The sequence below is a fragment of the Ruditapes philippinarum genome, unplaced genomic scaffold (genome assembly GCF_026571515.1).
Source record: "Ruditapes philippinarum isolate M1 unplaced genomic scaffold, ASM2657151v2 ctg513_1_1_1_1, whole genome shotgun sequence".
NCBI lineage: Eukaryota > Metazoa > Mollusca > Bivalvia > Venerida > Veneridae > Ruditapes > Ruditapes philippinarum.
In genome coordinates this window covers 68807-96669 of record NW_026859247.1, presented here as the reverse complement: position 1 = coordinate 96669, position 27863 = coordinate 68807, and the positions used below count along the sequence as shown (strand labels likewise).

At 31.5% G+C, this 27863-nt stretch overlaps 2 protein-coding genes across 2 annotated transcripts in view; one reads left to right on the top strand and one right to left on the bottom strand.

Annotated features, from left to right (window-relative positions):
* Positions 1 to 20750, bottom strand: part of LOC132755779 (E2F-associated phosphoprotein-like) — a 67018-nt gene extending 46268 nt beyond the window's left edge. The window contains exon 1 of the mRNA XM_060746698.1: positions 20741 to 20750. The gene's annotated coding sequence lies outside the window, so the exon portion shown is untranslated. The remainder of the gene's footprint in view (positions 1 to 20740) is intronic.
* Positions 4 to 27820, top strand: LOC132755784 (multidrug resistance-associated protein 1-like). The gene is made up of 33 exons (XM_060746702.1): positions 4 to 571; positions 2488 to 2664; positions 3313 to 3447; positions 4236 to 4364; positions 4937 to 5050; positions 5683 to 5747; positions 6168 to 6308; positions 6959 to 7225; positions 7977 to 8166; positions 8584 to 8722; positions 9243 to 9424; positions 10115 to 10252; positions 12155 to 12301; positions 12821 to 12905; positions 13501 to 13570; positions 13876 to 14002; positions 14573 to 14749; positions 14979 to 15041; positions 15325 to 15359; positions 15524 to 15597; positions 16032 to 16089; positions 18322 to 18460; positions 18871 to 19102; positions 19951 to 20095; positions 21003 to 21168; positions 22106 to 22305; positions 22668 to 22791; positions 23613 to 23714; positions 24514 to 24660; positions 25481 to 25639; positions 26069 to 26235; positions 26633 to 26827; positions 27549 to 27820. Exons 1-33 carry the CDS (start codon positions 536 to 538, stop codon positions 27661 to 27663), a joined length of 4440 nt encoding a protein of 1479 aa, XP_060602685.1. The 5' UTR covers positions 4 to 535; the 3' UTR covers positions 27664 to 27820.
* The last annotated feature ends 43 nt before the right edge of the window (positions 27821 to 27863 follow it).

Below are 27863 nucleotides of genomic sequence, written 5' to 3'. Positions count from 1 at the left end.
CATAATGTGCCTTTAAAGTTAGTAAGAGTTAACAACAGTATAGAACCCTTTCAGGTTGCCCGGATATTCAGGATAGGCCATATACTGATGGCAAAGGTTATGTGCTTTAAGTTCCAGCCGGTAGAGGGTTAATAATTGTTTTAAGGATTACTGTATATGGAAGCGTTCTGAGTTTCTTTTGACCTTTGTGATAAAATACAATGAATGAAACTTATTCGAAACGAACAGCTTACTTATATTGACACGCATAATTATTCAATAAGTCGTGACTAATAATAGTGATATAGTACTAATTCTACATATTAAAATATTCACGCACATGAAAACTGAAAACAGTACACATACATAATGATATATACATATTTATAATTACCTCAGAAAACGTTTATATTAAAATAATTGACTTATACATCGTCCTAGTAATTTACCTCTGTTCTTTGATCGACCGAGTGGATATTTATGCCATGAACAATATTGGTGGTGTTCAAAGTTTCCATAATCGTTTTTAATTTATGTTTTTAAAGCTGAAAGAGGAATGTTTGAAAAGATCTGTGGAGAATATCCATTATGGGTAACTATATATATAATATATAAGTATTTGTTATAGTTAAAATATGTATTTAATAATGCCGTCTTTGTGGTATATATCTACATGAATTAAGAGTGCCGCCACCGGAAAAGCATACGGGCGACTCCATCTAGAAGAGTATTACTGGCTTTATTTCGGACGATCGCGCAAAGGTCCAGAGATTCTCCGCCCCAGAAGTACAAACACTACGTGGTTCGTATGAAACTGTTAGAATTATCAAAACAGTAGATGTTATCCGGAACTAAACAAATGTTTTTTTTTTTGTCAAAGCTAAAAAAATGTTACCGTTATAACTTAACTAATGCTCTACTGTTCACAATATATAGTGTCGACATGTTGCGCTCATTTTCGAAGTTTTAACTATTAAAGATTTTTACCCCTAGATTAGCTGGAAAAAAACCCTATCGATTCTTAATTTCGGAGTGATTTTTTTTTCGAATCATATACATTCATTATTTTATTTGGAAAAAAACCCATAAAACTTAATGTTCATTGCCAATAAAACATATATACATTGGCGGTACAATAACAAAATCAAATACGAAGAGAAAATCATCAAATCATGTTAAATAATTCTGTTTAATATTGTTTACAATATAAAAAAGTTGCTATAAATTATTGTAAAATATCAGTATTTAACATAATGTCGACATGAACATTTTAATTATTCTTGCGAAAGTTTGCTTGGTTACATAATTTGCTAGTCTATCAATATATTATGCTAAAATTTATACTTGAAAATACTGATGAATTATATTACAGTCACTTTTGTAATATAGAATTATATGAGGACATATAGAGAAGAAAGGCTTTGTTACGTTTTAAACACTACAAATAATAGGATCTTTAAAAAAAACTCGCAGGCCAAATTATTTACTTCAATAATACGGAATGCAGCTTTCAAAACATAGTTTGTGCATTCCCTTATTCAAATTAAACAAAATCAGAAAGAATTTCCTCAATTTCAAAAATTGTTTGCAATATAAAGATATCTTACTCAAAAATGAGTATATTTATATCAATAACATTACTATATTGTAATTTAAAAGGTGCTTTGAATCCCTTCTTTATTCTTAATAGCTAAATTATGAGCTGATCATCAAGCCTAGATAAAGCAATTCTTTAACTATCATATTTTTCATAAATTTAGGTGTTTTTCTGGCACAAAACTAGATGACAATGACCTTTATTATCATTTGTCAATGACATATATACGAAAGGATAGTATATCTCTTTTCTTGCATATATCAAATTAATGATATTTCGAAAAGAAATTAAGAAAACTAATATATATTCGTTTAGCACTTTTTTCTTATAGCAGCGTATGAATTTAACTTTATTCATAACGGCACAATGACATATGTCGTCATTCAATAGGAAAGGCACATGTACTAATAACGTCATTTAAATTACGCAACTTGTGCAAAAGGTTACTCTAGCACATTTGAAAACAGAAAATAAAATTTCCGTCTTCATGTCTGAAAAATTAGATGGTTAAACTCTATTTATACGTAAACTATGAGAAGTGTTATATATATATGTCTAAAATATGAAATTTACGTGTTTTATTTGTCTAAAGTATGATGTTTGTTATTTATGTCTGAAATATGAGATGTGTTATATCTGTAAGACCCTATTTATATCTGAAATATGTGAGTTGTTTTATATGTCTGAAATATGAAACTCGTTATATTTATCTATAAGATTCGTTGAAATATGTCTGAAATAATACGAGATATGTAAGGTCCTATATATATCTAAAATAGGAGAAGAGTTCCATATATATTTGAAATAAGAAATGATTTATATTTGTTTGAAATATAAGATTTGTTATTTATGTCTGAAATATGACATGAAATACTTATGTCTGAAATATGAAATGTCTCGTTACCTTCCAGGATGCTGACAAAGCACTTCAAGCTAAACCAGAATTTAGTCCCTGTTTTGAAGACACCGTATTAGTATGGATACCATATGGCTACTTATGGATAACTTTAATACCATATCTTCTGTACTTAAAAAAGAGGGACAATGATCCTCCGCTACCATGGACGCCGTTGATCATAACTAAAACGGTAATATATCGTCTACATGACAGTTTACATAACAATGATAAGTTTGACTTTAATTAATACATAATAATAATAATAATAATAATAATAATAATAATAATAATAATAATAATAACAATTACTTATTAAGACAAAACATCAAAGCATCAAAAATAACACGTAGACTCTATAATGCAAAATCCTATTTTAACCAATGGTTTTTGAACATAAAAGAAGACATTACAAGACTAGTAATTATAAAGACTTTAAATATATGATAAAAGATCTGATATAATTATACATGTATGATATTATGATTATATAGCTGACCATGAATATATTAATATCGTACCTGATGAGTTTTAACATTTGGTTAATACTTACCAGTAGCTTAATAGTTTATAAGTTAAAGAATCCATTGGAAGACACGTCCAGTTTCGTTATTTTACGTAACTAAACGTATGGTCAATATTGACCCGTAATTTATCTTTGTTTTCATAGATACTTTCAAAAAGATATGAAGGCAATAAAAACAAAAATGTTCATAAAATGTTTCAGAGTACAGCATTTCACTTATACATGTATATCACATTATCTATGTATTTTAAATTTATTCACGATTCAATACCTTATTACGCAATGAATATCCAATTATGTTAATTTGTTTTTCAGATTTTGACAGTATTTTTGTTTTGTTTGGCAATAACAGACGCTTTGCTAACAAAGGGTAACGGGTACAGGTGCACCAGTGATATGAACATCCCCTCGGGTATCTACTTAGCTGACGGTATAAAAGCCGCAACGTTTGTACGTTAATTTCGTGAAAAAGTTATTCAACCTTAAATTGCAAAAATGTAAACATTAGGCGTTTAACAGTTAAAACTGATTTACTACTAGCTACTTGCTCAAAATTTAAATGATTGGCCACAATGTTGTTTATTAATTTATATCCATTATTGACATCCAGTGACTTCATCTGATTCGTACCACTTGACCGTCCAATATATATATTCTGGTATTGGACGCTGTAGTATCCAATATATCCTGCATTAGATGACTGAAATGCGTATGACCTTACTGAGATATCCATAATTAATAAAAAAAACATATTAGAACGATAATCTTACTGTTAAAATCGTTGTGTCATTAAGAAAACCATTCTGTCGCTTGGCCACATACAGTGAAATATGTTTATTATTTTAACATTCTTATGAAATATAATATATATTATCTATAAAATATCTTTCATCTTAAATACGTGTATGGTTTTTAATTAATTGTTGTATCAATAGTCTCACCAGAGTACATAATTTGATCATCTACTTTTGATTCCCGCAATTGGATAAGGATTTAAAAAGTTATATGACATTTATGATTTTCCAGCTGTCCAAAAATATTCCCATATTGTACTAATAACACAAAAATCTTACCATATTTATTGACTCGATTTATTTCTACTCCTTCGTATTTCTAATGTTAATTGTGGCAAATGGAATAATTGCCATTTCAGGTTAATTTTTGTTCAGGACACCAAGTTGCTTCTTTGAAATAAAATTTATAATGTTCTTCATATACACCTAAACGTTTTATTTAAGATTTTAATTTTGGTACTCGAGCATTACATGCGTATTCTTGGAGTGAAATCGTCCGGAGTCCCTTTTGTTTTCTGGTTACTAGCAACAGTAGCAGCTATTGTTCCAGTATATTCAGTATCGTCTGCAGGGGTAAGTAAACTCCAGTGGTAAATTTAGTTAAATTAAAAAAAGGATATGAAAATAAAATGTATTGAGGCCATTACGAAGGTAATTTTGATTTTGGCATAGTCATGATGCCGAAATCAAAATAAAGTAAAACGAACAGGTAAAACGAACAAGTCTTGACCACCAAAAACATTCGGTTAAGGACCTTTTGCATTTTTTACCCTTGCCAGTGCTTTAATAGCGAAAGTGCAATTGTTAAACTTCAGTTATGTTTCTTAGGTTTTCACATTTTGAAGTTTAAATAATATTAAGTCTATCAGTTGTGTGTATAGTTTTAGGCGGTTTCTGAGGCTAAATGTCTAGGATCCACTGACTTCGTAGTGGTTACAAATTACGCCAGGAACTCAGTTTTTCTACCTGAAAAAAGTAAAACAAAAAAATCGCTTTATAAGTGTTTCTGTAGTTTTTTTGTGCTTTCACCAGTAAAGGTAAACGGTCACTAAGAGTATTGCTTTAGTTTTAAATTTTTTACCCTGCCACAAACTATTCAATAAAGTAATTTTTTCTTTAAAACATTTTGAATATTTGTTTTTCAGGTGTGGTGTTCTAAAAGTACACTCCATTGTATAGAGTTTGGTTTTCTGTGTATACAGGTGATTTTGCGATGTTTCGCCGATCAGTATAAAAACAGGGGGTATCATGGTTTAGACGTAAGTATCATTTGATTTTTTGGCCGTTGGCTGTTTGTTTTCAGCTTGACTTCCGGTAGATGCACGGAGTATTTGCCATCATTTTTCCGGTATTTGCCGGACAGATTATTCTGGCGCTGTGCTATTACTACACATGAAAGAATATCATCCCTCTTAAAATTACATGTGTGTTTGGTTTTGTTTCGTTACAAACCGACGCAGAAAATACACGGAGACAGAAACACTACTGACAATATGTTCTTCCCGGTCTTTATTCCCTATAGTTTGTTTAGACACGACAGCAATATTCTGGTTCGGTTCTGGGCATTGAAAATCCTAGTACAGATTAAAAAGTTGAGCAAAGTGGAATCTATGCTCGTTGCCATTACTTAACATATACATTAACATTAATTGAATAAACCAGGTTACCATTTTTTGGTTTGCACATACCTTTGTTACAAATACCTTCATTTTTCAAACATTTAAGTATTTCAATATTTTTAAATTTACTAAAACCTACAAATCAAAGCACATCGGAATGACAGTCAGACACCAATGATTTTATAGCCTACAGGGATAGTTCGTTGTGATTGGCTGACATAAATTACGTGAAACATTTGTATAATATTTATTTCCGACCTTTTTCATTACAGTCAGATCCATGCCCAGAAGAAAATGCTTCAGTTTTAAACAAAATAACATTTTCCTGGATAACATCGTAAGAAAAATCATAATACATTTAGTAACTTGTAGTCTTTACATCATTTCCTGTTCCGCATGATGACATCATAATTATCGTAGATTACAGAAGAATATAAATGTTATATATACATAGAAAATTCAACTACGATGGCAATGGTTCTACAATGGCTTCTTATACACACACACACACTTATACACAGACAAACCTTTCTAAAGGGACACCTTTGATTTTACATTTAAAAGTATATTCTTATAAAAACAACGATTTACATTTAACGTTATATCTTATAAATAATGGTTATATATCAAAGTAAGTTATGTTAAATAGATATTTCTATGATGTAAAAAGTGACCTCTCATAATTATGTAGTATTTCTTGTTTGAAAATATTAGAATGAAAGGCAAATAATAAATTAGGTATTTGCCGGAATTTCAGTTTGATCGTGAAGGCATATAAACAGACATTGACTAGCAAAGATTTGTGGACGCAGACGAGACGACTTCAGAGCAAGCGAGTGGTCGGACATTTTCTTAGAAACTGGAAATTTACTAAAGATAAACTGAAAGCACTAAAAATGTAAGTTTTACTCTCAGATAATGATTTTATAACAGATTATCTTAATATACATATAGTATATTAGCATCTTTCGTAATAAAGCATGGGCAAGATATTCGAAAAAAACCATCAGGGCAAACAAACCATTTTGGCAGAAGAGAAATAAATCATTATGTCTCTTTTCAACTGTATACACAGTTTGAAAACATAATAGTTCAAGAGTCACGAAAAAAGAATTTTTTCTACACTTTGCATTAATTTTCCTATAAATCATTTTAAGTATCAAGGCACATTATGCCTAGGAAACGAATACATATGTACACTTTAACCTACCCGAGAAAGGGCAAACATGAGTTAAAACTCCAGTAATGGTTTTAAAACATGTTATATGCTTATCACCTGAAAAAGTTGCACTGAATGTGAAACAATTTGACATAAAAGTTGACTTCCATATAAAACATAAAATCACTATAAATGTACTTATTGTAAAAAGCAAAGAAAGCACATGAAGGTACAGGCCAATGTGAGTAACTTTTTGGAAACTAGAACAAAACAACCAAAGTTAAATTTTCTTGATGCATTTTAGAAACTTAATTGGTCTTTAAGAGACACTATCTACATGTTACTTTGTACATGCCATTTTTTTACTTAATATTTCTCGTTTTTTATAGTTCAAGAGCTAAAGATCACGCCCATTCATACAGTCGATACAGTAAGGACTTTGGTTCAGAAAGAACGCCGTTGCTAGGCAACGTTTACAGTGATGACAACGGTACTAATAACGTTTCGTTCGGGACTGTACCAGTAGACGCTGATGGTAGAGAAAATCCTTCCATTTTCAAAGTTGTAATAAAATCATTCGGTTGGATGTGGGTCGAGGCATGCGGATATAAAATAATTGGCGATGCAGTGAATCTCATGCAACCACTTATTTTAAGGTTAACCTCAACATTTCACTTGTTTTCTTTCATTTCTTTCAAAATTTACATTGAAGATTTTGTGCAGGTGAAATAAGGGTCAAATGTATTAGACTTTATTGGTTTGTTTATACTTTTTTCAGTTATGGAAGTGTAATTACAAGTGAAGGTCGTTCCTGCATTTTAATTGATCAATCAATTGTTTTGATAATTCTTTCGTTCCTTTCTTCCATACCCACTCTTCGTTCGTTTCTTCGTTCCTTCCCCCTTTCTCCCTTCCTTCGTTCCTTCCTTTCCTTCCTTCATTCCTTCCTCCCTAAAAAAATCCTTAATTCGTTCGTTCATTCGTTCCAAATTCGTAGCTTCCTTTGGTCTTTCTTTCATAGCTTCCATTTGTTCGGTCCTTTATGTTTTATTCCATTCATTTCTTGTATCAATTTTAATTTTAAAAGTTGACGAGTTAAAGTTCATATACAGTTGATTAAAGTCAGATGTCCCCTCCAGAGATTTTATGGTTTTTTTGGGTTAATATTGTGAAGAAGTAAAGCAGAAGAAAAGATCATAATCAGTGTCTACATTTATCAATTGGGACTTTTCGTCCGAGGGGCCATACTTGTCCTTAACAGCTACTCTTTTGTTTGTTGATTCCACCCACTTCGCGATTCTTGTTGTTTATACTCCTACGCCTCTCCCTACCTCCTCTGTTTTGTTTCATTCGTTTCTTTGTTTAGTAAGATATGATATTATGTTATAACTTGATTACATATTGCAGTGCTATTATCGACGTAATAGAGAAGAAAAATGGCGATGATGCTTTACCTGTTTGGATAGGATTTACGTATGCTGTGGCCCTTTTTGTTACCAGCATGATCAAGTCTCTAGTATGGCAGACATGTCTGCAGAATATGATTGGTCTAGGACTTACAATAAAAACAGCTTTGATTGGTGCAGTCTATCGAAAGGTATTAGCTATTATAAGATTCAGTTTATCATAAGATATAGAATCAAATTAAGGTAGTAACCAACACCCAACCAAACATATTTTATGATACACTATTTATGATTAATTCTTTAATGTAAATATACAAAAGTTGGAGGCCAAAAGTTATAACAACATTATCAAGGGCACTCCTCAAAATAATATGAAATTCTTGAAGGAAGCATGTATATGCTATCACACCTTTGAGAACTTAATTCGACATTGATTACATTTATTTTTTAGCAGTCTAAATGTGCTTAAACATTTCAATCTGTGGATATTTTGTTAATATTTTAATTTCGTTACATTTTGATCAAGGTTCAGCAGACGATTAAAAGCTATTTCTTTACAATTGTCATTCGTATCTGCTACTATTTATATACATGTATATTTATTTTAGGCTTTGACGCTTTCAAATTCTGCCAAGAAATCATCTACTGTTGGAGAAATTGTGAACTTGATGTCAGTAGATTGTCAAAGAGTTCAGGATGCTTTTACATTTTCCCATCATATAGTGTCTCTACCTTTCGTAACGATTGGCAAGTATAGTTATATGATCATAGGAAACTCACTAAACTTTACTATGTACAATGTTAAGACCTTTGAAATCAAGTTGATTGGGAAATTTAAGGTCCGTAGTATCTTGGGTCACCTTAAGAGGATTAAGATATAACTAAAACGCACATTGTGTGCAAAATAGCCTTTGAATAATTAAATTGAATTGACGTTCATATTCTATTATGGCGAGTAAGTTCGATTAAACCGTTGTATGAGCATTATTAAGAATAGCTTAAAGGATACATCAAACAATTCATAATGACCTCGATAAATTTGTACCTGATCTCTTTCATTTAATGTGATTTAGTCTAGTTGATGTGCATGAAAGTATTACATGAAATTATAATTTATGTTATAAAAAGGGGATTTTAAATCAAAAGGCTTAGCTTTAACAACCTTTTGTCAGATTGTTTGGTCGTGATTGGGAAGGTCGGCTTGATACCATGGTGGTTTAATAAGCTGTCTGTGAGTTAAGATTGAACATAACCTTTCACTTTACAGTTGCTATGGTACAACTATGGACGTTTATGGGCGTGGCTATGTTTGGTGGACTAGCGGTTGTATTGTTGGCTATTATAATAAATGGAATTCTGGGAAGACTTCAGCAACGTCTGCAAATACAGATTCTACGTAACAAAAGTAAACGAGTGAAAATTTTGAATGAAGTAATCAATGGTATAAAGGTATTATATTATATACAAATTCATTTCTAATTTAATATTTATTCGCTGCCTACTAGGCGGGTATATCCGTCCAATCAACAGTTCTATGTATACACGACAGATACCCGTATACCTGTCTTAGAATGTGCTGATTATTGTATTATGTGGCAATTTTTTCGACACTTAGTTCATATTTCTGTCATAAATGTGTACAGTAGGTTTGAGAGAGTCTATATACCAAGAAATAAGTATCTACATAAAAATTAGGGATATATAGTACAAATAGTAATTAAGAATCGTTCTTAAAAGAAAGCTCAATATAGTCTCATTTGTTAAACTTAAAAAAGACAATACGCATAAGTCAAAGTTTAAAGTAAAAATTCGACACGGTGCCATTTATGTTTTGCTTATAAAATGACATTTAACTAACGACAGAATGATTTAGTAACCAACCAATACGTGTTTATTATAATTATTTCACATATAGGTATTGATCATTATTATTTTACATTAAGGTTTTCATTATTTTTTATTATTTCACATATAGGTATTGATCATTATTATTTCGCATAAAGGTTTTCATTATTATAATACAGTAGATTTTGATTATTATTATTTCACATAAAGGTTTTCATTATCATTATTTCTCATATAAGAGTTAATTATTATAATTCCACATCTAGGTTTTGAGTATTATTATTTCACATTTAGGTTTTAAAGATGTACACATGGGAGATTCCGTTTCAAAAGAAAGTGACGGCTATACGTGCCGAGGAGTTATCAAGATTGTGGAAATATGCCATGCTGACAGCTGTCGCCATTTTATTTTCAATTCACAGCCCCTTCATGGTAATATTTATATCGTCCTTAAACTTTAAAGCAACTTAAACTTAAAAATAAATTCATTTTATTTTAAAGATATTTTAATTTTAATGTAATTATCTTGTTTGATTTTCGAAAGAGTTACTCATTGGCCATATCATGTCTGATCCTTGTGATTCTTTAGGCAATGAGTACAGTTATAGTGATAAAGTTATAGAGATATAGTAATATGTGTAGAAGTCAATTTACCACTTTGATTACATTTTCATATTTTTAAGCAATTATTCACATTGAGCGCTATTCTTCTGGGGTGATTTTGTAAATCCATAATTAGCATAAATCATAATTACAAAACAATTGTTGTTGTTTCTAGAGAATGACCTTGTCTTTTGTAAGGTTAAATCTGCCCTTTATTCAGTTAAGGGCATAGAGCTTCATCTAGTAAAATATACTTTTAAATTAATAAAATGCAACAATATGTTGTTTTCATAATATTATATTCTATTATCGAACAAGCTGTAACGCAAAATGTCTGTATTATTTAATACACATATACATGTATCTTGTACGTAAACAAAATAAATTGTCGGGAACAAAACATTATGCTGATATTTAAGTAGGTGCTTATCCGTTTAAAAATGATTGAATGCAAGCATAATTAGCTTTAATGAATGTATACAAATACAGATATTTTTGAAGGTTCTTTTTCCTTCAAAATTCAAACAATTGTTTTGTAAATAAGCAGCAGATATATCGATTAATGTACATCATTGTGTAGGAATTTACTTTTTAAAATGCAGAACTAAAAATGTATCCAACTCATATTGCAGCATATAAAAATGTTCACGTATATATGAAATATGAACGCATGATAAGTGAATCATCACTTAGTAAAGTACATTTTGATCTTGTTTTTCAAAATTTGTCTTACATATGAAGGTTAAACAGTTTATGGACATTTGCACTATATCACAATGCCAATAAAAGTCACGTAGACAAAGTAAATAGCCTGGCATTTTTGTGTCTTTCGTTTAAATCGATTTATTTCTTTTTTATACAAAATGGTCGGGTTGTTAATCATATTGTCAAAGTACAGTTTAAACATGATCATTTTTATCAGACGCATAGCAGACGATCTTCTTCTTCTTCTTCTCGTTAACCGCTACAATCTCAGGCCGGTCACATCGATGAAGGTTGCAGTCTTCTGCAGTTCCTCCATTGTGCCGTGTAGTTTCGTTTGTATCCCGGTCTCCACTGGCCACACCGCTCTTCTCTGTTGTTACAGGAGAGGACATCGTTGTAGGAGATGTTCAGCTGTTTGGTTGTCACGGCCACAGGAACACTTAGGAGAGGCAGCTAGTTTTATTTTGTACATATGTGCGTTCAGCCTGTTATGACCTGTGCGGAGCCTAAAGATAATTAATTGCTCCTTCCTGTCCAGGTAGTGGTAGTCATCCATGTTTGACTGGCACCTCATTGCACCTCATGGCTGCTTTGATTGTTGTTGTCTTCTCCTTGTAGCTGATGTGGTTCATGGGCTGATCACCTTCACCTCCTAGCTTTGCCAGTTTTATCAGCCTTTCATTTCCAGGGATGCCGCAATGTGCGGGGATCCACTGGAGTGCTATTTGTCTGGTTTGTGACATGCGAAGATAGCAACATCTGATAGTTCAGGCAGCTGATGGTGTTCTAGGGCCTGTAGTACCGACAGAGCATCCGTTAATATGACGATCTGCGGCAGTCCTCGTGGAGACTCTTCAATCACTTTCAGAGCTGTCATGATGGCTTCATACTCTGCCTTGTAGTTGGTACAGTATTTCCCCGTTGCTACACTAACCTTTATCTACAATTGCAGACGATATCCCTTAATATATATTTCATGTATTTCCGGTTTAACATTATCACCTCGTATGTCTGTTTATTATCTAGGTGAATTATATGTTGGTTTTGGTGTACACGTTGATGCAATCGGTACATTATCTTGATGCCCAGACGGCTTTTGTTGTGCTTTCTTTAGTCAACATTTTGCGTGGACCAATAACCCTTACACCGTTTGTGATCAACGGTGTTATACAAGTACGATTTTAAGTTCTTTAAAATAGAAACAGGGGCAGTATTCCAAAAAATATGCATTTTTGAAAAAATGATCTATAATTCAAGTACGTTAAAGTACCTATGAGACCGTACGTGTGATCATCACGGCACTTTCCCCAACTGTGTTATTTTTACGCCTCCATATTATAATCATACGCGTGCTAAAATTAAGCCACACTGGTTTTTACAATGAATTATTTACAATGCATGGTTTAAAGTTGCAATTTTATTCAACATGTATTTTGATAGTATATTATACAGTGTAAGTTCACATTCATTTCATTTATACAGCAGTTCTGTAATGTCACACATGTTACTATTATTGTCAAAAGAGGATAAAAGTGTCTCAATTTAGACAATTGTATAAATTATACTAAGAAGTACTACGCTAAAGAGAATTCAGTGTATGTCACATTATATATATACATTGAGAGATGTTAATTGTATCATGTATATGGTTTTCTTTTATCTTAATTTTAATTACAATGCTTGTTATTCAAGGGCTATGTATCCCTGACGAGAATTCAAACGTTTTTATGGAAAGAAGATATCAACGAAGACAATATTTCTACTAATGAAGCGGGAGGTATTTAAAGTTTTCAGTTGTCATATATTTAAAAAATGTGTAAGTGGATAGTAGAATTGCTTCGTGTTTAAAAGTACCACATAACACATTCGGTGTAATTATCATTATCATTATATTCATTTTATAATTTATTAGTTTTATTATTATATTATCATAATAATAATAATAATAATAATAATGATAATAATAATAATAATAATAATAATTATAAAATGAATATGATGATAATGATAATTACACCAACTGTGATATGTGGTACTAAATGTACCAGATTCAATGATCGCAAAAGACCAAATAAATTAAACGTTACTTACAAAATAACAACCATATCTTTGAAATATATAAGCACGTACATGCAGCTGTACGTGCAGTTAAGTATAAATTGGTGTCCAATATATGATAAGAAATTCAGAAGAAAACTCTTAGACGAGTATATTTCAAGAAAGCAACGTTGTAGTTGTTAAGGTTGCCTTATTTTCAAGATTGTATAGAGCTTTTTTCTATTTGAGTTGCTTGGTTACCTATAGTTTATATAGATAATTGTTTCGTTTACCTCATTACCGTATTGTACGAGTAATCATATTTATTTTTCAAGAATACAGCATAAATATAGAAAACGGGTCATTTGCGTGGGACAGAAACGATCCAAAACCAACTCTTACAGGGTAATTGTAGTATATTTAAATCTATGCAAGTAATCTTCCATTATAAGTTTGACAAACTTCGTGTAATTTATGCAAAATTTAAAATACATTTACGTATGCAATTAAAAAATTATATGAAATAATATATATGGATGTTCAGCAACATGCAGGTAGATTATTGTTGAGCATAGCTTCAGAGAAACATTTCTAAGCAAATTTGCCGGTATATATATATCAAAGGAAACAATAAAATTTAAGAATCAAACCTAAAAGCAAAGAAGGTCAAAATATATGAAGAAAAATGAATGTTTTACATTTTATTTCAGTATTGATTTGAAACTTCGCGAAGGACAAATTTATGCAGTAGTTGGCCAAGTAGGATGTGGGAAATCGTCATTAATATCTTCCATTCTTGGAGAAATGGAAAAACTAAAAGGAAATGTTAATATAAAGGTAAATATATGAAAAGGTACTTCAAGTCTTTTTATTCATATAGATGACTCTCCTGTATGCGACGTATCGCGAGATTTATTCGTGATATCGTTCTTATCCCCCACCCCCAAAAATGTATGAGAAACAGAAACTGGTCAGTCCGTATTTATAACAAAGTAGATCAGTTTTTTCGGACATGATGTTTAATAAAATACCATATTAAGGTATACATTGGAATCATTTTCTAAACTCTTCCCGAGGCATGCTTGTTGCGGAGAACCAGCCTTAGTACCTTTGATGATTAGTTGATCTGTCGTTAATAACACGTGACGGTGGCGCTTCGAAGGTTTTTTTAAAGTTTTAATATAAATGTCGTTAGCAGCGAAAAAGTAGTTCGGCATCATGACAATACGTTGCCGATGAAGTACAATCCTGGACCGACAGGACGTTCAGGCCCACTTGGGATCAATATGTATAAATAATTCAAATGAAAAAGGACTCTTAAAGTATCAAGTTATTCAATGATGTAATATGTGATGTCATGTACATTGTTTGTGCTAACATACTTTATGTTATTGGGTTTTTTTTCAGGGTAAACTAGCATATGTTCCACAGGAAGCGTGGATTCAAAATTTAACAGTCCGTGATAATATCATCTTTGGTAATGAATGGGACCTTGATAGGTACAACAAAGTTCTGACCGGATGTGCAATGGTGCCTGATCTCGAAATGCTGTCCGGCGGTGATATGACGGAAATAGGTGAAAAGGTAAGCCCTGCACATTAAAGTATACAGATATAGGTGAAAATATTATTCATGCGCATTTTAATTATCTTGAAAAATGAGTTGAACTATATGAAGATACCCGTATATGCTTCCTGTCAAACTTGTTTATTATATTTTTCCTATAACATTCTGTATTTCACAAATTACACAGAAATGACATATTCCATACTGGTAATATGTTCAAAATATGTTTGTTATATTTATAACACAGGGTATAAACATCAGTGGTGGCCAGAAACAACGAGTAAGTTTAGCAAGAGCTGTATATTCGGACGCTATATTTATTTTTTAGTGACCCACTAAGGGGGTTGACTCTCAGTGGAAACATCTTTCAGAACGTCTTTGGGACCCCCAGGGTTCTAAAGGGAAGGGTTTACTTTAATTTTGAGAAAAAAATTTATGCGTACCAAATTTTTAATGGCGGGGAAATTTTTTACAAACATTTGAACGTAATTTTTTGAACTTTATAGTTTGGGACATTAATTTCCCTTTTGAAATTTTGTCGAGTTTTTTCAGGGGTTTCCCCCAAATTTTTTCAAGAATTAACACTTATGAAGTGCGAATTCATATTTGACTATCTTCTTTTATTTATGTAGGTATCATTATATGCTATTTAGTTCTTCTTCTTGCAATACTTTTGTTCGTTTTTTTCCAGACACGTTTCTATGACCATGGAAACATGGTCCCAAAGGTAGAAAAAATTTTTAGTGATACAAAGGATAATAGAAACAGGAGTTGAAGAGTTTAATTTAAAAGGGGATGGTTTTTGCAAATTTCTTGTTCAAACATACTAAAAAATGATGAGGAGTCGGATGCCGATGACACTGATGGTAATTTTCCTGTGTGATTTTTTAGGTTTAATAAATGCTTTTGGAACATCTTCCCTATAAGTCATATGGCGAAGTTTCTGCACTGCGGGCATAGATGGTCAAGCTGCCTTTATGCGCATTACTTTATTAATTGATCGGCCTCAAGTTCAACCACATATATTGAAAGCGGGATTCAAATCCAAGCGATAAAAAGTTAAACATTAATGATAAATAAGTTTGCCACTAAACTGGTATAAGCTGACTGCGGACTGCACACAATTCGTGATTTCATGCAATTTCTATTTCATTGCGTTGTGATACACCATACACTATACTGCAGTTTGTTTTTAAAGATATTGGAGAAAAAAAGAGCTTTATTATTTTTTATTAAATATCTTGTAATTATCTTTTTAAAATAATCCGATGTTCTAAAAATAAGTTTTTATCTGTTACAGTTCACACGGCGAGCATCATTCCTGATGACATAACACCGCCGAAATCTTCTACGAAAAGGTAAAAAGGATTTTCAGCTATAACTAACAAACTTTGATTAACATGAACAACATATTTAAAACATTTTATCTACAAGGCATTACCTTCTTAATTCTATAATCCTTTAGAAATGTCCGAGTTCTAATGAAATACTTAAGTGAGTAAAGTGTGGCTATGAGGTTAATGCTTCGGAATAATAATCTGAAGACTCAAGAGTGCTGACCGTATGGGTTCAAACCCCGTCAGGGGCATGCGAATAACTGTTTGGTACAGGTTAGTTCAAGGATCGGACTCGAAAGTGTGTCTATATGCTTATGCTTTTATAAAAACGATCTAAAAAAAAGTATTATAAGCTAAAAATAATTTTCTTTTTGACTATTAATGTTTCGACCCTTTGTCGCTTTTCCCGCTTTGATACCCCCTTTGTCGGCCCCTATCTCATTTACCACTTATGGCTAAAAAATTTATAGTGTAGTTATACTCCGTGGAAATTGCATGAAGATAACTTATCACCAATTCGTGCTTCAAAATTAATGCTTTTCTGCATTGTTGCGGGATAATTCCTGGTCTTGAACACAAAGTCCATAATGGACTGTAAACCTACATCTGCGAACGTCATATGTAGTTTTGGTTATCAGTGACATATACCACTCAGCCATAGAGCTACCATACAGAGCTATATAAAGGTTAATGTGTGTGATTACATCTGAGTTGCCATTAAGACATATGGACTAAACGGACGAACTGACGAACATGAACATTTCAGAATCTATAAAAAGGTTTATAGGGAGGTGGAATGAAAATTTTGTTATTGCTCTTAAGATTCTAGAAACATTTGAACACTTTTCACGTTTTATTATCTAAACAAATAAGTTGTATATTAGATTGTTACATTAATATTGGTCGCCAATATTCTATGGGCTTATGTTGACAAAATACATATAATAATTACATTTTCTTAAGACTATTTAGAATGTCGTGATAATCGGGACATACATAGAACTTTGTTACAAAATGCCTTATATTTATGATTCAGCCGTTGACAAAAATATCGCCAAATCTTAAGAAATAAATACAGTTGGTTTAAACATAATTATGTATTTAAACTCGATTGCGAAATAAGTTCTTGCAACTTATATTAATCACTTTCGAGTCTTCTTTCTGGAACCAACCAGTACTGGTGTCATATGAAGAAACGTGGTCTTGACCAATGTAATGCTCGACCCCATGATCTCTGGGTTGAACCCATGATCTCTGGGTTGAGGGGCAGACACCTTAACCACTAGGCCACCGTTCCCCTTAAAATAAATACAGTTAATAAGCAATATATTCTTTTGGCTGTTTTTTTTGTGATGTGATAAATGTCGAGGAATATAATATTAATGATATGTTTTTTTCTTAAGTCTCAACAATAGAGTATATAATTATTTTATTGGATAAAATCTATCATTTGCCGTAAATAATTTTGAATGCCGTTTCTAAATCGACGTTGCATTAGCTCTTTTGGCCTTTTAAAGGAAACTATAACAATAAAAGAAATACTTGCACTTGATGACCTTTGTCGCTATCTTAGAGGTTGTTACATAAACATTTTCAGTGCGTACCTAGTTCATTAACGATTATTTAGCTGTACTGTTTGAACTATTGACGTTCATAATTCAACATTTATAACCTTTTTTAGTTTTTTTAACTCGCATAGTAAGCGTTTGATCGGAAACTATAGTATTTATTATGCATGTGCATAATATACATATAGATCTAATATATTTGAAAGATATTAACCCGTATTGTCGCTAATCATTTATCAATTTTGGAATTTTTTCTATCGACATCGGATTCCCATGTTCGAGATTTTTTTACCATTTCAATAATTTGTTTCCGGTAACTGTACACTTGCATCATTACTTTTAATTAAACACTTAAAAATGTATTGCCTAATAGATAATGACGAGGAATATATATTTATATGATATGTATATATATTTCTTGATTCTCCACAATACAGAGTGTATAATTATTTTATTAGATAAAATCTTTCATTTGCCTTAAAAAATAATGAAAGTCATTTCTGAATCGCCATAGCTTTCGTTCTTTTGACATTTTGCAGCGAAGACCGAAAGATAATGGAATCAAAGAAAAAAGATTAAAATTGAATAAATATGTACAAATGTCATATTTATGAGTTAAAATGTACATGTATTTTTGATACTTCTAGTGAGGACTTAATTGACATGTTTTGTTGTTAACATTTAGACGAAGACATAAATCAAGTGAGCGGGAAAAGTCGTTTGGAATGTCGTTTACAAAAGAAGCTGGTTCAAATAAAGACATGAAGAAGAACGATCAGTTGATGAGTCGTCTGGTGCAAGAAGAACAGTCTCAAAAGGGAGCGGTATGTGAAGATACCTTACATTGCCAAAACAGGCGCGCACACGCCCGTGTCTTAAAGCATTGCCGTTTCTGTATCTGGCTGAAATTCTTTTAATTCTGGTATTCTATTAATCCAAGGATACGAAATAAAGCGTTAACATGAACATATCAAACAATGTCAAGGTTAGTAGAGGAGGAACACGTTAATAATTAAGATAAGCTTGATTATAGAGGCTATGAGAAATCCGCGCAGTCTGATCAGGTTCCGTGCTGATCGCTATCAGTTTCACTACTTGTAATAGGGTTTGTAAGCGAACAGCATGGATCCTGATCAGACTGCGCGGATGCGCAGGCTGGTCTTGATACATGCCGGTCGCAAACCCGTAATTTTTGTTTTGTCATGACGCGGCTCATATGTCATTTTTTCTTCAGGTTAAGTTCGCAGTGTTTCAAAAGTACGCCAAATCCATGGGTTATATAGCTCTGATATTTGTAATGGTATTTATGGTGGCGTTCCAGTCTTTAAATGTCTTTTCTAATTACTGGTTAACCTACTGGACAGAAGACGAACTTATGAAGAATGTATCGTTAGGGCATACATCGGAATACGAAAATAGATATGTGTATTATTTGGTATGGTATACCGTTATTGGAGTTATTCAAGGTATATTACTAGTATATGATATTACATAATAAAATCTTATATATGTGATCAGAATTTCTTTTAAAAACGGACCACTTGTGCCCAAGAAACGAACAAATTTCATTTCATTAGAAAAGGCAAACATGAGTTTCTTTATCGTTTGAATTATGGGTTAAGAACATGTTTGATGTTGCTTATTAGCGCTGAATGTGAAATAATTTGCTATAAAAGTAGCAACATGTAAGCAAAGTAGTATTTCGATTTCCATACAAAATTCTAAATAGGTGCAACTGTACTACTAAGTGCCTGAAGCAAATGATGGTCAACGTGATTGGCCAATGACTAACCTTCAATAAAAAATGTGACTGACATATGCAGTGCACTTGATGACCTGTGTCGCTATCTCAGGTTCTAATTTTAAATGTTGATGTCATAGAAACATTTTCAGATCGTGCTTAATTCATTAACAATTATTTAGCTGCACTGTTTGAACTGTGGACATAAATGATTCAACATTATTCAGTCTTTATAACTTACATAGTTGGACTTAATAACGTTTCATCTAGAAACAAATCTTGCTTCACTACAGTTAATTAAGCAACTTCATAATTAAAAAATGAATTGTCGACTATCCCATAATCATTTGCAACATTTTTGTTATTTTGAAACTTGTTTTATAAGCGTTCTAATAAATAATGCCCTTAGTACTTTAAATAAGTTTGTTATAGAAGAACCATTAATGTTTTTTCCTATGTATTATAGAGTCTAGAAAATAAAGCTCAAATTTTATCTTTGTAGGTAAAAACGAACCTTCAAAAATACTGCATAAAGATGAATTAATTAAAAAAAAAGCATTTCATATGTTCCAGGCGGTGCCATCTTTGCATTTGGTGCACTTGCTTTAACAAGGATGGTTAGAGCGTCCGGTATACTACATAACTCTATGTTAGAATGCATTCTTCGTTCACCAATGTCTTTCTTCGACACGACACCAGTGGGTAGAATAATGAACAGGTTTAGTTAAATTATGCTCTCTTTTAGCCCAGTTATGCTCTCTTTAACTACATTATACTCTCTTTTAGTTGTATTATGCTTTTACTTCAGTTATGCTCCCTTTCATTACATTATGCTCTCTTTTAGTTCAGTTATGCTCTCTTTAATTACAATATTCATTCTTATAGTTCAGTTATGCTCTCTGTTAGTTACATTATGCTCTCTTTTAGTTCAGTTATGCTGTCTTTGTTACACTGTGTTCTCTCTTACCTAAATTATGTTTTTTAAGTGAAATTATGTTTGACAAATTGTACAATAGCACTCAATCAATGATATTGTATTTACCATGAATTATAAGAAGTAACAAAAAATAGTTGCATGAATATTTCTATATCATTATATATATTAATACGTAACTGTATATAATCATATTTAATATACTTACTTTGATGATTGTCAATTTCAAAAATATATCTTGAAGATGAATTAAATTGTCACTTTCATTTATCATTATGTTACTATTAACCAGTGGAAATCGTAACATGTGTCATTTTATTAATTCATAATTTTTTAATTTAATTTATTAATTTTGGCTGGTTTAAAAAATATAAACTGCGAAACTGTTTTGTATCTGCCGATGAAAAAGGCTCCGTTTATCAGAATTATTCTAATTTTCCCTTTTTCAGAGGCACACATGTCTTCGAGAAAACTAAATACCTGTATCAGAGAAAACGCAATCAGACAACTTAAAAGCAATGCTGCATTAAAGCAAAAGTTAATATATACTAGGTGGACCTTTAATACATGTGAAGGAAAATTTACATTAAATCTTCATACTAACAAGAATTAACTTTTTCTGTATACTTGTTTCATTATTAATTTTTAAAAAACAATATTTTGTAATTTCAAAACCATTTTTTTGTTTCAGATTTTCCAGTGATATCGATGTCATGGATGATAGACTGCCTCTAAATTTTAGATTATGGAATATCCAGATTTTCAGTACCATTGCAACAATTATCGTCGTGTCCATAAGTACGCCAATCTTCCTGGTTGTCATAGTTCCCGTGACCATCGTATATCTAATGTTATTGGTAAGGTTTAGATATAGATTCTAAAATTATTTTTTTAACATTTAGACAGTTTATCCATTTGTTTTAACCCACAGTCTTCTAAGCGAGATCACAGTAGACTTTGAAAAAAGTATGGTACCAAAAGAGAATGAAAGTTCTCTTGTGTCATGTCAGATATCGATTTATACCAGACGTTATTTTTTCAAAAATGTAAAGAGGTATTTTGGGTAAAATTGTAATTTTAATTATTCACTTTAATCATTTTTAACCACTAGGACTGCATTTCAAATGCATTTCAAATGAATCGCAGTCTTTGTGAATCGAATGCTTCCAAAAATGATTACAATAAAATAATGTAAAAAATCGGTTATGGTTTATTATTCAGCATTTAAAGATTTAATTGCTCGAGCAGCAGTCAAGATATTTTTAATGACGTCAATAAAATTGTTACTTTCCAGATAAACAGTCTTTGTTGCGTTTGTCAATGTAACAAGATAATGATTGAACTAATTGCTTTGTAAATTGATAAAATGTTTTGGCAGAGTACATTTAAGGAAATAATCAGTTTTGCACTGTCTTCATTGATAGAATTCTTGTATATAAAGTAAAAATATAGTCAAAAGACCTAAATGTTTGTAAATTTGTGCGGGGAAAAACTTCACAAAGTCGTCACAAAACCTATTAAACTAAAACTTGAATATCTTGTAGTGGAACGTTTTATTCTGGTATCTTATATTTGCATTATACATCAGAGATACTAAAATATCCTAGACCATTAGAATATATAAATGACGTGTTCAATTTTGAAATGACATAGTATACATCGCCAAATATATCCTTACACAATTTTAATACTGAAAACTAAATACCAATTATTTCAGTTCATTTATTGCTGAATATATTGTAAAAAGAAAGTTTATTCATCATCTGTGACTATTATTGTTTTGCATTTAAACAGAAATTCTTTCTACCGACTGCAAGACAAGTGAAGAGACTTGAGTCTGTCCTTAGGTCTCCAATATATAACCACTTTAGTGAAACCATCACTGGTGTTAGCGTCATCAGAGCCTATAAATGTATGGACAGATTTATCGAAGAGTCTGAAAAAAGAATTGATACAAACATTAAGTTTTTCTTTGCAGCCCTCTCTGCTTCCAGGTAAACTACACGCTTTTTAATATTATTATAAATGTATTTTTGCTTAATATTCTTGATCTTTAGGCTATTAGGTTATACTCCCAAACTTCCAAAAACAATAACTATTATTATTTCCGTTCATCCACAAAATTGTATCTAGTAGTATAATATCTAAGACGTATTTTTGTGGTTGTCTTCATCAAGCATGCATTTATTCAATTGACAGCTTTTCATGATTTTTAAAAACTCCTATTTACTATTTTATTTATCCTATCTAATTTATTGAATAAACATAGTTTAAGACCTGTTTTGCTACATATATTGACAATAAATGTTGTTGTTTTAACACATTTTGTCACTTTGTTTATGACATTAATTTACAGGTGGATTGCAATACGGCTTGAAACTTTAGGAAATATTTTAATTTTGGCGGCTGCAATATTTGCTCTGATATCTACTGGTCTGAACGGGGCACAAGTTGGTCTGTCTATTACGTATGCACTTCAAGTAAGTCACGTTATTATTTCTTATTATCCTACCAGTTATAATTTATAACCCTTAAGAAAATTAAAGGTGACATCTCTCTTTTGATGAAAATAAAATCCTAATTCAGAATATATCCAAAGCTTCATTTCACAATCGAAGCGCTTTTTGTAAGAAAACTTATAAGTGTGAATGAACTTGGCCTGTCCGTACGCACATATCCCTGTACGTGTTTATCTTCTGTTATATTCAATCATATTTCTCTCTACATTCTTTCTGGCATTTCTCCATAGATTACCTTAGTTTCTATGTAGAGAAAATTGAACAATCAAACATTCTCTCATTCTTAATTGTTCATTCAACATGTTCAAAGAGCTTACATCTAATCGCATCTTTATTTTTGAGGAATTGATATAAGTATTGTTTTACCTTCTGAATTTCTTTGTTGTGAAATGATTGTAAATGTTGTTTTATGTACAATAAAATTAAATAAATTAAGTGAAAACTAATCCAGATGTACAGCAATCTTTGTCCACTTTTCTAGCTTTCCTGTTTATTCATATAATATGCTAAATAACACCTGTTCATGTTCATAAAAAAATGAGCCATTTCGAAAATAATTTGCGTAAATAAGTTAGAATTTGATGTTGCTTTTAAATGACAGAGTTCGAATTCGAATCAAACTTATTTTTCTCTATGAAATTTTCATATTGGTTATAACTTATAACATTTTAATCAAAACCAACCAGTTCCCTTAGACATAAAGCATGTATTTATATTTCATCAACATTATCCAGAAACATTTCTAAAGGAGCAAGTGCTGTTATTTTAACGTATCGTTTCAGATCACTATAAGTTTAAATCTTGTAATACAAGCTGTAAGCGAGATGGAAATGAACATTGTTTCTGCTGAAAGGGTAAAGGAGTACACAGAGTTGAGCCCTGAGGTAAACACAACATTGGGTGTTAACTTGAGCATGTGGACAGTTACAGAATCTACCTGTGCTACCGCTGCAGACACAGATCAGTCAGCAAGTCCGTTCCGTGCAAAGTTCTCCGCTTTTCATTCAGAATATATCTTTAATCTTAAGCTTTCCGTAAAAAGGAATAAATGGTCTTGTCCGAATAAAAAATGCCTAGTCAATTTCAGATATTAAGCGTTGTAAGGGTTAAAGTTTGTTTCTGTCATTAATAGCAAAGGGACATATAACTGCAATAGATAGCAACAAGACACTTTCATACATTTTGTGGAGCATCAAACAATGTTTACTGTATGTTGTATAATGTTTTGAATAAAATAATGATAATGATAAAAATAATTACATAAAAGTTGCGGCGATGTAGAATCTGCTAGTTTTCAATTCTACTTTTTGGTTTTCTGTAATGTATTGTTTGCATAAAATTTGTCTGATAATGTAGATTGTAGAGTACACATCAGTTTTAATAACCGATGACGATCTGAACCATTACTTTGATCAATATATGCTTGTATATTAAACAAAAATTGATAGTAGTAATGAGAATTTAAGAATGAATAAATTATAACAGAAACAAATGTGCTAAGTAAGATTTCAAGGTACACAGTCGTCATCGACTAATGTTTCATCAAATATCAACTCAGCTTAGCCAAGTAGACTTGTTTAATTCAATAATATATCAAGAATCACGTGGTTACTTATATAGTTGATGTTTTTGCTTTACCAATTTCATTGTATACAAACGAAGAACGTTTTCTTTTCATCTAAGGCACCTTGGTCAATCAGATCAAGACGTCCGAGTAGAGGCTGGCCTAGAACTGGATCTATAGAGTTCCGTTTGTTTAGAACACGATACAGAGATGGCTTAGAATTAACACTTAAAGGAATCAGTTGTCAAATACGTTCTGGAGAAAAGGTTAGACGTTGTTTGTAATCATACACAGGTCAGGCTTGAAGCAGCATGTCATATTCATGCTTTTTTTCATAAAAAATTTGAACTTGTATGAAAAAAGTAAAATATTGTTAAGTGAGCAAAGAAGGTAATCTTCACATTCTAAACTGCACTAACAACACAGGTGACTTATCAAAAAGAAGTCAAAATATGCAAAAGTAGCCTTTATTGCGAAGAAATATGGTGATAAATATTGCAAAATCGTCCAGTCATCGCACATGCGAACAACAACACATTATTTTGATCTTGAATCTTTCACTTTTCTTAAAATCTCAGTACATGTTTCTGAAGGTCGATTTTCTTGCAATATTATTTGCTCATCTTGACATACATTTTAGGCATTCAGCTCAAAAGCTAGCTTAAAATTGAATATAGAAATAAAAATTCCTCATCTCGTTGACTAATAATTTAACTGATAATGTTATTCAAATTTGACATATAAAAAACTAATAGTTAAAAAAATTAGTTTAGATAATAGTGATAATAATAGTTTATACATTGTTTCATCATAATTGCCGCTTACTTCAAATGTGCTGGAAATCTAAGGCATATAAAATTGTGATGAACCCGCTCCTATATCCTTATTGGATACATTCTTAAAGTCTAAATATTCATGGATCCATGACTCTTAAAATTTACGAATACAGACTCAGTTTTATTGTTTAGATACATACTTATAAATGTAACATAACATATCATTACATGGTTATTTCTATATGTTCATTCCTGATGAATTTTCACATTGAAATCGATAGTACATAGACTGTTTGTCTTCATCATTTAGGTAGGAATAGTTGGAAGAACAGGGGCTGGCAAGTCATCCCTCGCATTGTCATTGTTTAGGTTGATCGAATCAGCAGGTGGTGCTATTATCATTGATGGACAAAACATCGGAGATATAGGGCTTCATGACCTCCGCAGTAAACTCACTATTCTTCCCCAGGTAATGTCCTTCAGTTATATTCATTATTACAATTTGGTTCTATTTCTCAAGAAAAATAGAAGTATGACACACAAACGTGGATATTGTCTCGATTTAAAGATTTGTTTGAAAGTTATAGAATAAAGTCTAATAAAGTCTTTTTACATTATTGTATGTCCTCACTTGAATAGAAGGCATAAATATTTGCCTATTCTCGTCCTACCTGCTACTCCGTTATCCTGCTTACACGCTAGCCTGACAAAGTAGTGCAATATTGGGACATGGTCACATCCATGTGCGATGGACACAGTATGTGTTGATGTTTTTATGAAACTCTGAGGCCTGTTCACAAATTTTAAATACAATGTCTTTTTCTCTAAAAAATTCAAAAGGCGAAGCTCCACGCTTTTGTTACGCCCTCATTTTCAAAATGAGTACACTAAATTTCAGGATCCTGTATTGTTTTCTGGAACACTAAGAGAAAATCTTGACCCATTTGGTAGATACGATGAACACTTGTTATGGGAGGCTTTAAAATGTGCACATTTAAAGGCAGCGGTAGATAATATGTCAGGACAATTGGAATATGAATGTGGCGAAGGAGGAAGCAATCTGAGGTACACTATGCTTTTGTTTGCTAATTTTATCAGGTTTCTCGGGTGATCATTTCACAAAGTCTATCTTAGGCGCTTAGAGAAATTAATGTTATTGTAAAAAATAACGTAGGTGCACAAGGAAGTAATTCTTATTGTCAAAATTTACCAGAATTGCACAAAAATACGTTTTAAGGAAAACCATAGAGGGTTATTTTAAGTGACGTAAAATGTTATTTTAGCATTAATTTTTTACAAATCATATCTTTTTGTTTAATTTGATATTACATGATCTTATACTTTCTATGTTAACTACTGTTTGAAATCTCCGATCTTTACGGAATGAAATTATTCATTTACTATTCATATGAAACCCGATACTTATTTTGTCTTTAAACGTCTTTTAATATTGTTCATTCAGTGTTGGACAAAGACAGCTGGTTTGTCTGGCCAGGACATTGCTTCATAAAACGAAAATTCTAATACTTGATGAGGCCACTGCAGCAGTTGATTTAGAAACTGATGAACTTATTCAGGCAACAATAAGGACCGAGTTTAGTGATTGTACTATACTAACAATAGCCCATAGACTTAATACAGTACTTGATTATGATAGGTAATATTTTAGTTTACTGTTCAAATATTGTGAGTGAAAATAAGATTGTTTTGGTATTATATATAAAAAACGAACGATACGTTAAAACGATTAAAATACAATGTTAACAAAATAAAGACACTACCATTATAATCAGAATTTGGTCGTTAACACTTAAAATATTGAAGCCAATGACCAAAAGGGGTCATGGATATATATAGATAACTACAGTCCGGCATTTAAAAAACAAAATGACATCTATTTGTTAGTTAAAACAGAATTGGTTTATCTCTTATAAAATTCCAATCATTCTTTTCCATATATTTTTTTTCAAAATGCCCCTTTTGCTTTCTATTGCGTCATTCTTAATTATTATAATATATATTTATAAATATATATTTATATTTTTTAATTTAAATGTGCTGAACTAAACTTAAGTTACAGCAGTAGCTTGTTTGATTAACTTGAAGGCCAATTTAATCTTTAAAAATGTTAATATAGCCTTTTCTGTTGTACTGAACGTTTATCTGAACTATATGTTTCTTCCTTTGCGTTTTCTGCCAAATTATTATAGATAAAGTGATATATGTATTTCATGTGGAAGTCAAAACACCATTTTGTTAACATTTTGCATCATTTATCAGAAATTATTTCTGAGGCTTACTGTGGCTGATGGTGTAATATGTTTTGTCTTATCAAACTGTTACTGACCATGTTACGTTCTATTTTTTCCTTGTTTCAGGGTTCTTGTTTTGTCTGAAGGAAAGATACTTGAAATTGATGCCCCGAATAAATTGTTACAGGATCCAAGCAGTGTTTTCTTTAAGATGGCAAAAGATGCTGGATTAGTGTCGTAGAAAACTATATTCTATTAAAGCTGTATTATTGGCGAGTTATTTTGAAACAGGCAAAGTGTTTGAAATGTTACATAGAGTTAACAAGATATTGTCTGAATGAATCCCCCGTGTTAAAAAATACTTTAAATAAAAAGTTGACTACACATGTTTTAAAGCTTATTTTTTGTTAATCCTTCGATTTAACCCCACATCACTTGAGA